The sequence below is a fragment of the Anser brachyrhynchus genome (genome assembly GCF_964034855.1).
Source record: "Anser brachyrhynchus genome assembly, chromosome: 4".
Classification (NCBI taxonomy): Eukaryota; Metazoa; Chordata; class Aves; order Anseriformes; family Anatidae; genus Anser; species Anser brachyrhynchus.
In genome coordinates, this window is record NC_137698.1 from 69,503,868 (window position 1) to 69,518,263 (window position 14,396).

The following is a 14,396-nucleotide window of genomic DNA, read 5'->3' on the forward strand; positions in this document are numbered from 1 at the left end:
GTGAGCAACATGGTGGAGTTTAGCTGCCTACCGGTGTGAAACCATCACACGAGAAAGGCATTAGATAGCTGCCGGTATCAACTCTGAAATGCAGAGCCTTCAACTGATCTGTATCACAATGATATTTAAGTCATGCAATTTTATTTATTTTTAATACATACCTTTACTGCTGGGCCAGGAGCAACATCATCCATTACATGGGCACAAATATTAATGACCTTCAGCAGATGAGAGAAGAGCTGTTCTACCAAAGTAACAAGAGTTCGATCTGCCAGAGCCGGCCACGGTTCCTCCTGTTTTGTAGCACCTTGGTTTGAATCTTCTTCACCACTCCAGGGATTCTTTAAGCACTTGGGAGCGCTTGCTGCAATAGGAATCACATGAATTAAAGCAAAAGAAAATAAAGCTTGCAATTAAATATGGTTATAATCTCTATGAACAGTAATTCAAAAAGAAAAAGAAAGCCTAAGTTTTTAAAAATAGCAGTATGAGCATAGTTTTAAGTAACTACAAAAATATTAGTTCTTTTCACCCAGCCTGCAATAAGCATACTAGACATTCCCTCTGGCAATTAATGGAAATTTGCAACTTCAAGGTAGTATCTAAATGGCTTGATTTAGCCAAGAGTGATGAAACCTAAGAAAACAGAATTCCTCTTTATAAAAGATTCTTTCCTCTATCATAGAAGGAGAAGAGTAAGGTCAAGAGCCATGCAAACACTAGAACAACCAAAAAAGAAACCGACAAAAAAAAAAAGGTAGAACTACAGCTAGCTACAAGTAGCTTCCTATCTACTAGGAGTGATATTCTGAAGCAGTGTTTCATGAGAACAACAGAAGCAGCTGTTTCCAGGTGCACTTATATGATTATACACTGATACATTTCCATCCGGTCTCATAATAAATCTATCCAAAAGCAACAGAATTTGGGAACTAAATGTATAGCACATGTAGCAAAGCATGAAACTGAAGTATCAAAACTGCACTGGTTTAGTTTAGTAGCTCAAATCAAAAGAAACGGATTTATAAATCAATAAATAAGTGGCAAAACACTTGTCAGCTATGTGACCCCTGGATGAGTCTCTCCACAGAGAGCTTTCTTCTCCTTTCTCCTTGAGAAGGAGCCCAAGAAAAACCCAAGATGCATGTGTCAAATGTTAACTCATCTAACATGTGTAGGCCTTGCTTCCACACAGAACAACAAAAAACAGAAGGAACCACGAGGTCACCTGTTCATTCTGCTCAATAACACAGTCAACTACATCTGTACAAATCCAACATAGTTTGAAAGACTGCTTGAAATACTCTCAAAGACAGTTTCACCTCCACAACCTTCTACAGGGCTTCAATATTCTTACAAATAAAACAGGTTTCTGCAAGAACACTTGAGAATGCTTGGTAAGCAGCTGAAGTTCTATACCCTTAAGTGATTAATGCAGCAAAAATGTTTTCTTTGCTTTTATGTCTCTGCTTTCATACATGTGTGTGAAGAGATACGAAGCCATTTAATTTGTGTAACAGTACAATTTGTTATGCAGTACTAGTATTTAGCCAATTATTCCCTATTCTGTAGTAGCTCTAGGTCTGGGGAGTTGTCAACACATTTCTGAGTGCCCTTATTAGGAAACTGCATGTCTGTTTTCAGAAAACATTTCCAATTTGTTAAGATATTCTAAACATCCAAGTCTGTCACTTAAAATGCCAACAACAACTGCAAACTAGTACAGCCTACAAATTTGCTAAATACACACTATCCAATCACTATTAATAAAGCTATAAGCAATAGCAGTAGAGAACCCTGTGCAATTCTGATGTAACCTTGAAAAGATCATTCTAAACCTGAAAATACGTGAAGTTCTTGCAGTGCAGAAGGCTTTCATTTTTCTTTGCTACACCCTGATCTCCTGCCTTGAAGACCCTCAGAGCTTCTAAAAAACAGTGAAAAAAATTAAAGCCCTTACAAAACACAGCTAGAACTTTCAACTTACAGAAAAGCATACAGACAAATGGGAAGAGATGACAACATCCCAGTAGCTGTACTGGTTCTCAAGGAAACAGAAACCAATCTACATTTCTAGCTAGCAGCTGTGAATGAAACTTAGCTGTTCAGCCAAAACAAAGCCTCCTTTCCAAAAATGTTTCAAACTTCTAGACACAAGTCCCTATAAGTTTCTGCTCTGCCTTACCTGCAAGCAAATTTCCAGTCAAAATTAAAGCATCCTGATGGGCAGAAAGGTCCAGTGGGAACCATGCTGATGAAAGAAGAGAGAGAACCATGCCGGCCATTCCAATAGCGCAGCCCTTCTGAGATTCATCTGAAGGATTTGGCTGGGATACACTGGAAATATAATTTTGGAATGTTATGACCTCTTTGAGAAGTTTAAAGTCTCAAGAACACTAATAGTTAGACTAGTAATCTGAAAACAAAAATCAGTACTACAGAGCTATACATTTAACATATGAGTAGTTTAAAAAAAACACCTTTGCAGCAGAAATCTGACAACACTTTGTATTCTTGAAGAGCTATTGCTTTTTTTTTTTTTAAACCAAGTATCAAAGCTGCTAGTGACATCTACTGAAAAACAGAAGTTACTTGCAAACTGCTACGGGTCCTGAAACATCACCAGTTAAAGGACTTGCTAATATTCATAGTAGGGATGGGAGACAAACTGTAGCATTAAAATAGTATCTTGTTACTTTGCAAAGTGGCAAGAATATAATCAATGTAATCCATCAAATCATCTAGATTTATGGGCGGGCTCTATCCAAGTCTGTAATTTGCTGCTACCTTCCATATTTTTCTTTACGATAGTTTTAAAATCAGACTGCCCCACACAAACCAAGTTTCAAAAAGATCAGGCACAGTTCACCAAAATATGTTTGCCAGAATACTACGTGAATCATATACATGATTTCAAACATGTAAGACTTGCATAATGCTACTAACTTTCTCTCAGGAAAAGACTTTATGCAACTTCTGAAAAAAAGGTTTCTTTTAGATTTATTTTTTTTTAATTCCGAAGTCTTTTAATCTAGTGGCTCAAGTTTAATACAATTAGAACAATTTCATAAAATAAGAGGTACACTAAACTTAGCTATTCTTTTGACAAAGCTACCCTATCAGTTACAGTGCACTCCATTAAGAAATGTATTTTAATGTGCAAGTGTTGCTTACTTTACATACAGTTAGAAACCCATGAATTAATCCACGCTGAGTTGTACATAGGTGGAATGCAGCAGCTCCAATGGCTGCTTAACCACTGGAAAACCGATACTTCAAGAGAAAGGAATTTTGGTAGCATTCTCATGTCTCACATAAGGTAGCAGTTCAGGCTTCTAGTTATCTGGTACTATGAATGCTCACATCATGCAACAAAAATAAAATTATCATCCAAATTAATATGAATATGGGATCAAAATTTTTAAAGAAGGAATCAGAGGACAGGGCAAAGGCTATGTCTTTGTGACAGCTATGAATGCTAGTTGCATCTGATAGACAGCATTTTTTTAAGCTGCATAGAACAGAAGATATATTGCTGCTAATCTGCAATAAGAAAGGAATATTCGAAACAAAGCAAACTAGCTTAAAAGTTGAAAGGATAAAGGACATAGTTCTAAAGTTGGTGGTAAGTGGTTTGGATGAGAAACACTAACAAGACCCAGACAGACACACACTACTAAATAACCAGCACTGCTCCTAGAAGCACTGTGTATTAATTTTATTTTCCAGCTAAGCATTGCTCCCATACAAATTTACTTCACTTATAACTGACCTACGACCTAGTTATCTGTGACAAGACATCTTTTAGAATACATATATCGAGCATGCCATGCTTATGCCCAGAAAAGGAAGGAAAGACTTGATGACAAGCAAGGGGAGGGTTATTTAAAAAGATAACAGCGAAAGATTAAATTTTGCAATAAAGCTTCAGGACATTAGAAAGTAAAATAGAAGTAGATAACTCTTGAGACTCAGACAAAGAAATGGCAGAACATCTCTGAAAAGAATGCATATGAACAAATAATTGCATACATATGAAGATAGCATAAGCTAATGATGAAATACATAAGCTCTAAAAGGGCATGACCTGAACATTCTTGTAAAGGAAGATCACCAAATGGATACCTCTGCAAATCTGGCAAATATAGACACAAGTTTTACGAATTGCGGAGGCAGCAGATCTGGTAACGTTTAGTAATACCTCTTCAAAAGGTTAACCAAAACAATGACAGCAATGAAGAAAAATGAACACAAATGATGTTAAGTCTATTTTAAAAAACAGTCTACATATGTGCCCATCTTCAGCAGCTAGTCTTACAGCTCATGTGGCACAGCACGTTGATAGCCAAATGCAACACACTTTGGCATGAAGTTCTTTGATAACTCCTAAGATAAATTTAACATCAAATACCTAAGCCAGGACTTCTGATATCTGAATGAGTGTACTCTGCTTTTGTATGCACAAATTTCAGAAGCTTGAATACTGGATGAAGGAACATACCCACAGTGCCATCCCACAGTCCAGGTACAGACTGGAAACGTTGTGGAGAGAAGACACAGAGCTTCACAGCAGCCAAACTGAAAAGTCAACACCAATTATGAATCAATTTCATCACTGGTAGAGTTAACAACAACAACAAAACTTCCTAAGAGTGAGACTTAAATACATTACTATTGCCACAGTACCAAAGCTGCAGACGCATATACCCAGGAATTAAAAATAAAGATAGAAAAAAAAGGTCAGCCGCTATAGCAACTAAGAAAACTCACTGTAAGTGCTCTTGTAGTGGATATTGTCAATGCATGGGAAATTGCTGCAACAACCCTTGAAAGATTGTTTTCCATAGTGACATCTGTTGGACTTTGCAGCATATTGTAGCCTCTATATGTTCTGAAATTAAAATATTTATAGCACTAAAACATGTACTTAAAAAGCTAAAACATACCATAATAAAATGATTATGGCCTAAGTTACTACAGACAGCTTGTTCAAATGCAATGAGAAATAGAAAATATCATCATTCTACCATTTAATTACATTTTCATATTTTTGCTTCTGCACTAGCAAAAGCAAAATAGTTCATTAATCAAATTTCTGTGTTAGCAAACAGAAACGGTAGACCAACTCAATTTTTAACTAGGTTCTCCAGAAGTTGCAATCAGTATAGCATTAGTCTTTGCTTTTGATCATACTCATCTAACATTGCTGTATGTTCATCAACTTTAGATTGCTGTAGAAAAATAACTATTTTGTATATCTCCACAAAGCTTTGTTTCCAAAATACAGTACATAAACCTTGAGTTAAATCATCAAGTTCATGTATGGAAAATGTACATAGTCAAAAACTTGTATCTGATAGATATGGGGGCAAAGAGTCCCCATATATACACACAACTCAGACTGTCTTTAAGATGGAGAATTAAACAGGAAAGTTTAGGAAAGTACAGTTGGCAGCAAAATACAGCAACAAGACCACGCTACCAAAACCAGAATTTTTAATTATATACAGACTTCTGCAACCACAGTCACTAGATAAGATGTGCTATTTAATGGACATACAAGGTGACCTTGGGATGAAGAGAAATTTATCACAGAACAATGTCTCCATATAATTAATGAGTGAGCACATAACTTGCACACCAGTTTATCAATTAAATCAGAGTCCATTTCCATGGAGCCTAAAACTACCACACGTGCTACTACCAATTGGAAAGAGAATGCATAAGCACATGGATTTGCAGGATTGGAGTACGATTTTAGGCATCATGAACTGAAATGTCTCTGTTCCTTTAAAGCTAGACAAGTCACATAACATACCTGGTGATAGTGCTCACTGCAAAGTGAGATGGAGGCTGTGTTTCATGCATTAGTAGCTTCAGGTAGACACCACTTTGGTCTCTTGCTACCGCCACCACTGGATCAGCCTGTCCTTGATCACAGTTATAAAACAGCTTTGGAACAAGCCTTAACAACAATTGTCAAAAGGAAGAAATATTCAGAACTGAAATCACAATTCAGAAAGCTGCACATACCAATTGTAAACATCAAATTGGAAATAAAAATCATTACTAAAACTCATATTGTGCTAAGCATTACAATGAATTCATCTTGGTCTCTACAATTGGTCTCTACTGTGATCAAGCAGTTAAAAAAACTCCTATGCACACATGGTAGTTCAAAAAAATCTCTTAAATCTCTATATATACACATTACAACAACTACTTCTCGAGGGTATTTCTCTCAGTATTCCCCCTTCTCCTCAAATATTTTCTCCACAGTTATCTGTATCAACTGAAAAACAATTCTACCCCCAAAAAAGGATATTTTTCCATCATTTGATTTTCTATGCTGGAAAATTTAAACATACAATAAAATCAAGTTGTCAACATTTTTGACTTAGACAATACTAAATACTAAAAAAAACACAGTACACATTTATTTTTAAGTTCATTGACATTGCTTCCAATGAATGCGCATACTGGATGACTCAAGGGGGTTCTAGGAAGCTAGCAGCAGCTTTCTTGGGCAGGTACGTCTTTGACTTTAACACTGATGCTATCACTGAATCAGCATGAACCCATGGAAAACTGAGTGGTAAGAAGTTGGAGTTTAACAAAATAACTCAATTTCAAAATCAAGTCCCTGCATAAAAACAATGACTACTAACTATGATGCAACAGCTAATGATTTCTCCACTGAGATCTTTCTGCAATATGAATGCTCTTCAGTAGCACAAAAAGTTTCACTGTCATTTATTTGTTATCAGGAATGGACAGCAATTAATAATCTGAAGAACTACAAAAGAGACTCCTCTGACAAAAAAAATATTCCAGGAATTCAATATAAGATGCTCTTAACTTCTTTAAACATAAAACTTAAATTCTTGAATACAAATCAACTATCAACTAATTTTTACTGTTTGGTGCCTTTATATGGACAGAAATTTTAACTGTAGTAGGTTACAGCTAACAGCTGCTTTTTTAGCAAAATCAACCACCTTACTACAAATCAATGAGCATGAAAGTATACACTACTTATAAACACCTAGAAACAACAATGCTTACAGTTAGGACAACCCAGTAGAACTGCAACATTTTAAGTCCATCAGCTACTGCAAGGATACTGCACAAACCATTCATCATGAAGAAGACTAACTAGAAGTTTAAACTGAGAGTAACCCTCTGAAAGGAATACTTAAATATAATTGTAATTGTGCAAAGCACAGTTGTCTGTTCATTCAGAACGATGCATGCTCTAGATACCATAAAGCTGCATTAGTCTCCCTTCTTTAAATAAGAATACAAAAACAACACTAAGAGGTTTAGTTATTACATACACAATAAGCATACAAATAACTTTCTAAACTTTTTTTTTTAAATACATACACACCTCATTAATGAAGACGCAGCCACATGTCGCACTCTTGGATCTTCATCACCAAGCAGAGAGATTACAACATTATTGAGCACTCTTTCCTGCAGTTTTAGTAGCTAGAAAATAAATTAGTAAAGTTCATTGAAAATTTTCATTGTTGGACCAGATTGCTACAAGACTGTTAACAAGTGAGATTTCTTCTGTCATAAAATTCTGTAAAATAATTTTTACCCCAAACTGTTAAAAATACTATTTAGATACAGTAATGCTAAAAGGTTTTTAAGAACAGAAATTAAAACAAGACAAACACATTAGAGAACACTAAGATATTTATATCTCAGTAGTAAAGCATCTTTCCAATTGTAACAAGTGTCAGACAATGTACGTAGTTTATACAAAGCATACCTAAATTATCTATCAATGTTTAAATTTAAACTCCGTCAACACTACATGGCAAAATTGCCTTGGTACCTTAATCCAGACACACAGTATAATGACTGTTTACTTACACCAGTATAATGATGAACACCTCTGTGCAAGCTGTCAGTTTTTCCTTCCAAGAAGTTGACTAGCCTATGATAAAAAAGAATTTAGGATACATTAGCTAACATTATAAGTTATTTCTGCCTTCAGAGCTCTAAGTGCTATTTTTGTTTATATTTTAAGAACACCACTGCAGGGAAAACGTGAGAAGTAAACACCTTTGGCTGCCTTTAGGAAAGGCAAGCTTTTTGCTAAACCACTATCTGGCTTGCATAGCAGAAGGATTACTTTAATTTGAAAACATTTATACATTGTTTTTTTTTTTTAATGACAGTTTTGAAAAGCCTGTAACACATTCCAAATATCACCATTCAGATAGAGCCCAAGTTTATATGACTAAGGATAATGAGTTTTTGCATAAGCAACTTTTCTTTTTCAGCCCAGAAGAAACCATAGAAAATGAGGGAATGCAAGTCAAATCTAATTATTTCAGTATAACAAAACATGATAAACTGAAGAGAGCCCACAATATTGGAGAACAAGTCAGGGACTTTTTTGTTAAAAAACAAAACAAGACATACACACACAACTGGACATGAAATCCAAATTAACTCCCAGATTATATGTGCTCTCTTCCATCACAGATTTACAGAAGACTTGGTAAACAGACCATCAAACTAAAAATTTCTATACAATATTACTAGGCTCTGTAACTTCACAAAGAAATTCACATATTCCTTAAATGAGTGATTTTTTCAGAAGAGAAACCTCTCCGTTATGATTCCACCATCCTATACAGAACATCTTTTCATCACAGCTACAATGCTCATGGAAAAATATAAACACTTACCGAAAATCTACCTCTGCAAGTGTTTCCAGAAGTTCCGTCCTTACTAGCCAATATGAGCTATTCTTCAGCGTAAGGAGGTCAACAATTAATTGTAAACCTAGTTCACTGTAACTGCTACTACACAAGCTCATGATGCAATGCTAAAAAGAATAAACAACTTTCAGTTATATTACAGAAGAGGTTTTCTAAATCAAAGTATGTTTGACTATAACCATCTGTTTTATTTAAAATACTAATAAATAGTTACTGCTCACGAGAAAGTACTACTTCTCAAGGTCAGGACACCAACCCCATGTAAACTGCTAAAACCTTCTCCTCAGTTTAAACTCTGGAGAGGAATCCAAACTTCAGTGATCAGAGGACAACTGTCCAAAAAAAAAAAAGTGAGGGGGCATAATGAGCACAAGCACTATATTTTTATTTGTTCAAAAACTGCCTCACATAACTTCCACAGGATGTTTTTAAACACCTGGTTCCAATTTCTGGATTTTGAACAAGCCATACCTCCTTATTTCAACAACTGTTCAAAAATATGCAGAACGTGTGATTTTTAGAAAGAGATGCAGAACCTTAAAACCTTGACGTCTTATTTTACTACATGAAAACACGCTTTCTTGTTTGCAGATTAGCAACCCAAAATGTTTCTGAATATTTCTGCTGAAGGTATGAAGGCAAGCAACTTTATATATTTAGAGGGGAAAAAAGTCATACTTGACAGGTATATGTTATATGAACTATCTAGTGAAGTCTTCTTGAAAAAAAAAACTAAATCCTAAGTGAAACCGTTATAGATAGCTAATAAGATCATGGAACAGAAGTTTAAAGAAATAGCATCGTTTCACTAGCTGGATTTCCTTCCCCCAGCTGCATCACAGACTCCTCCTGCCATCACACGAAACCATAATTTAATCTATCAAATATATGCATTTTACACCTTGCCTCACTGACCCATGAGCTGTAATACAATCAGCCACACTGTGCCTGTCCCTGATGTATTCATTTCCCTTGGGCTTCATTTTGTCCTCTCTCCTACTTTTTTTTTTTTTTTTTGGAAAGTTTAGAAAATTGATCAAGGAAAAATCTCTCCTTTTGAAAAGGACAACTTCCACATATTTTTTTTATTACAGAAATAACATCACGTGCTCTAAGTTCCACTCACAAATTCAGCTATCGTCTTTTATTTTAACAGTTACCCAGTGGATCCTTCACCCAATTTACAACACTTGCTTTTCTGAGATTTGTGTATTTATTTAATTAACTCAGAAAACAATCAACATTTCACTTGTCATTTGTCACATTTCTTTTCTGATTTCTAAATACAGGCTATATCCGGGTGCTAAACGTTCAATCTTCCCTGTTTAGCTTAGATTTCCTTTCTACTTAGTTCACTCATCCTATTGTTGGTTAACAGAACATTACAGCTCATACCTGTACATTTATCACGACTGAAAATATCATCTTTATATTATACTGCTACATGATCTAACCAATATAATTATTTTCCATTTGTTTGTTCAACATTTCTGTGCCTGAATCTATGTACTTCACAATAAACTTTCTTGGGGAAAAAGTCTTTCGTGCTCCATATTCATACATAGTGGATCCTAGACAACGAATAATGCCCCTGTGGTCTTTGGTGGTGCAAGTAAATTATTACTTCTGCTTACCCTCACAGCTGTACAAGCCAGTTTGCATGTTACAGAGGACTCGTCTTTCAGCGTTTTCTGTAACAGAGGTATGCAGTCTACCAAGGAAAAGAGATTTCCTAACAAAAAAGGAATTTAGAACAATGAAACAAAAGAAAATTTTGGACACAGAAAAAAAAGAGAGACTCTTAAAAAAACTTCATTACCTGTTGAGCTTCTGATGTTTATTAGCCATTTTTCCACATCAAAGCGGGATTTAAGTAAAATAGAGTTGATGATTGTTCCACAGAGAATAGCAGTAGCTCCTCTAATCTGGGGATCTCCATGGTCAATGTAGTTCAGAATATCTGATACATACTGCTCCTCTAAGAAAACAAGTTGCAACTACTTTATTTTAAAGATACTACTCTTAGACTTAACTGATCCCTAAAAATGTTTCAGTGAAGGTACTGGTCGTACAAATCAAGAGCAGCATATTCACACAAAGTTTTTCTTTGTTCTACCTTACAAAGATCTCTTCCATGTAATACACACAATCACACCATTCATACTGAGAATTGCATATAAAACCACTAATGTTTTATTGTGATTGTGCACAAAATGCTCTGGTGAATCCAAGAAGAGGTTTTGGTCAACACTCCACCCTTTGCTGCTATCAGTATCAAACCAGTTGAATTCTCCAGGTCCCTGCTGATTATACTGTATCACTCATAAAATTATATTGTATTATTCATACGAATGAACCAAATGCCTTCAAAACCAGCTATAAAACGGCCTGAAATAAATTAGAAGAAGCTATAAGGGAAACAATCAACTTCTATATAGCAATTGTGCTAAAACAACTACTTGTCTGAAGACATAAGAGTTCTTCCACTAAAGCTTAACTCTTATTAGCAAAAATAAACAAAATCATCACCATACACACTATGTTCAATAACATTATTTCCACTGTCTCTGTAACTGACACCACTAGCACGTACAGTGTATTGTATATTGGTATAATATTTGGTATATTATATATACATATAATTATATATAAGTATATAATTATATATAAGTATATTGGTGCAATATTTGTTTGCAAATACTAAACTGGATTTAAAGCGTTTTCACTGTAAATGCTGCTTAACTTATTTGGAAGCCCAAAGACATTATTAAAAAGGAAGATTTGAACTACAACATACCATACTCTTCTCCCATTGCTTCAAGAGGTGTTTTATACAGTTTGCTGAAGAAAGACTCAGGGTGAAGGGCAATGGCTGCTCCAACACAACTGACTGCCAGGGCTTTTACACTGACTCTCACATCTCTATCTGGAACTAAAGCTGGGAAAAGGAAAATAAAATATTAAAAAGCTCCCTAAAGTATTAAAAGCTCTCTGAAAAAATATGGCCCAACAAAAGGGTTCGAATGTGCAAAAGCCCTAGAGGTTTATCTCACAAGAGTTTACAAATGGTAAGTGCAATTGAGCATCTGACAAGATGACAGTAACGTGTCAGATGCCAAATGGTTCAAAACTGGATTCATCACAAAAATTGCATAAATTTAACTAAGTTTCTCTGTATTCTGGTGTGATCACTTAAAACAGAACCGTCAAAAAAAAAGCACCCAGAATTCTTTAATAAAATGATCTTAGAAAATCAGAGTAAATTGATCACATTTACAACTTTGTAGCTTTGAACCAATGAGTGTTAAAGAGAAGCTTACCTCCTTTCTCCCCAGTAAGTAGAAAAGAGGCTGACAGAAGTCTAACGCAGTGCACTAGAGGAGCAGAATTTCCATCGGTATAGTGACCTATGTCTCCTTTTATCCTGGAGGGCTATTGAAGGCAAATCACAAGTCTTATATAAATAAAATTAATCTTCAATTTAAACAAAATATTAAGCATAACAAATTTTAGAAATCCTGCACATTCCCAAAACTTCAGAGGTTCAATATGAAGTGTGTTTAATACATATTCCAAATGAAGGTCTTAAAATGTTTTTGGAAAGTTTTGTAAAGTCTCCAGCATCAAATTTCAATCTGGTTTAATTTTCATCAGAGAAGCAACGATCATTCTGTATACTTTCTGAACTACCCAGACATGCTGTTTACATCAGGAGGAGTCTGATTAACTACTTTTTGTTACCAACCAATGATCTTTGGAAACTTTCTATGAGAAGCAATTCATTCTTGTTTTCAAAGAAGGCTGACAACGTTCTGCACTTTTAGCCCAAATTAATCTAACTTCTGTTTCCCACAAACCCAACATCTCTTGCCCCAGCTCAGAATAAGGTCCGATACTAAAGTCAAACACAAGAGGAAACAATTAGCCAGTGATCTGAACTGCATAAGCCCCTCTGCAGAAAGAGAGGCTCAAAGAGTAAGAAAGAAATAAGTAACTCCTGAGGAGATGGAAGTTACCTACACAGCTAGCAACCAGCACAAAGATATTTCAGGTAATAGTGTACACTGTTAACGCACAGACAAAAGGGGTGTGTGTTCTCAGAAGCTTAAAAATTTGATCTGTTTTCATTTTGCTAGTGATTGCATTCAGTATAAAAGTTCGTGTATTCACCTTATGTTAAATGAGATTCAGATGAGATTTACTAGTCAACATTAGTTATTTTGACCTACAACCAAGTACACTATGTATATATGCTACCCATGCTTATCACCGATTTACACTTCCACAGATGATTTTTAAAAAAACAAAACTTAATTATTTCAAACTTTGAACCAGACCACCGTGACCACTTCTCACCTTATTTTCATGATCACCAGGATCTGCTGTATCTTCTTTTGATGTAAACCTATCAACACTGCTATCAGAAGGCTGCCTACTATGGCTCGTGGTTTTCAACATGTGAGGCTGCTGAAGAGCTTTAGAAGAAGGCAATTCATTACACACCATTTTAGATGCAAATTAAAAGCACTTAGACTGAACTTAATTATAAACATGAAAAATAAATTAGCAGTGATCAAAACAAGTTATTCATTAGAAGTATTAAAATATATTATTTATTTTACATTTCAATCTAGTTATTTTTCACATCCATTAAAGTCTTCAGTCTCTTAGAATACAGCAGATTCACCTGTAACGTCTGCCCTAAAGGCGTCACCAGTTCTGTATTTTTTTCCTCCTTTATTTATCAACATACCCATAGAAGAATTTCTGAAAGACTCCGATGAATCATCCTGGAGAATATTTGCAGCTTCATCTTCCTCATCTTGCAGCTGCCCAATCTGCATTCCAGAATATTGTCCTTCAGCACCCTCCAAAACCTACAGAGTACAAAGACACTACTTAAAATAACTTAGCTTAACACACAGTAATAACGCTCAAACATGCAGTGTTAGTAATCTAGAAATACTTTGAAAGCAAATGTGAGCCTGACAGATTAGTGTACAGCTGCGTGCAGGCCCCAAAGCAGCTTCCCTCCCTCCTCCAGCATTTGAGCCGCAACAGGACATAGTCAGGATCTGACAGTCTCCCAGTTAAGCCATGAACTTGGATGTGAGCACTGAGAAAGCTGAGCATGTAGTGCAATACCTCCTCTACAACTCCCCATGCTTCCTTATTCCAAAGGAAATTATCTCACTAGTTACAAATCAAAACCAACAGCTTTATTGTCACATTTCGAACCTGTCCCTTGCTGTCAAACTCTCCCATAACCTCATTTGTCTTGAATATACAAAAATCAAACAAAACACTACACGTAGTATTTTTAAAAGCGAGAAGTGAGGTTGAGCTCATTTTAATCCCTTCATTCTAAATCAGTGCTGAAATGGACACACGTGGAAAGGATTTTGACCTGATTTTGACCAATACAGCATACAGACAGTAGATATTTGAGGAAAATAACCATAAAAGACTAAAAATTGGTAACCATAAAAAAGACAGTAAAAAAAACCTTAAGTTTATCAGGAAATACATGATACAAGTCAGGGAATAACTGAAGCAAGTGCCTTGAAATCTTTCATTAAAAAGCCTGCATGTGGATAAAGGGGATGCCACTTAGCCTGTCAGTTACGGGAAAAAATAATTTTATTTGTAATTACA

At 35.4% G+C, this 14,396-nt stretch overlaps 1 protein-coding gene across 3 annotated transcripts in view; it reads right to left on the reverse strand.

Annotated features, from left to right (window-relative positions):
- HTT (huntingtin) overlaps positions 1-14,396 on the reverse strand; it is an 83,103-nt gene that overhangs the window by 48,429 nt on the left and 20,278 nt on the right. For all 3 annotated transcript variants that reach the window (XM_080590565.1, XM_080590564.1, XM_080590566.1), the window contains 14 exons: positions 13,495-13,618; positions 13,098-13,216; positions 12,062-12,173; positions 11,539-11,679; positions 10,561-10,719; positions 10,376-10,473; positions 8,709-8,848; positions 7,885-7,948; positions 7,391-7,491; positions 5,819-5,965; positions 4,771-4,891; positions 4,502-4,578; positions 2,186-2,337; positions 162-364 (listed from right to left, as the gene is read on the reverse strand). In XM_080590565.1, the coding sequence (XP_080446691.1) occupies positions 162-364; positions 2,186-2,337; positions 4,502-4,578; positions 4,771-4,891; positions 5,819-5,965; positions 7,391-7,491; positions 7,885-7,948; positions 8,709-8,848; positions 10,376-10,473; positions 10,561-10,719; positions 11,539-11,679; positions 12,062-12,173; positions 13,098-13,216; positions 13,495-13,618 (1,758 nt within the window). The remainder of the gene's footprint in view (positions 1-161; positions 365-2,185; positions 2,338-4,501; positions 4,579-4,770; positions 4,892-5,818; positions 5,966-7,390; positions 7,492-7,884; positions 7,949-8,708; positions 8,849-10,375; positions 10,474-10,560; positions 10,720-11,538; positions 11,680-12,061; positions 12,174-13,097; positions 13,217-13,494; positions 13,619-14,396) is intronic.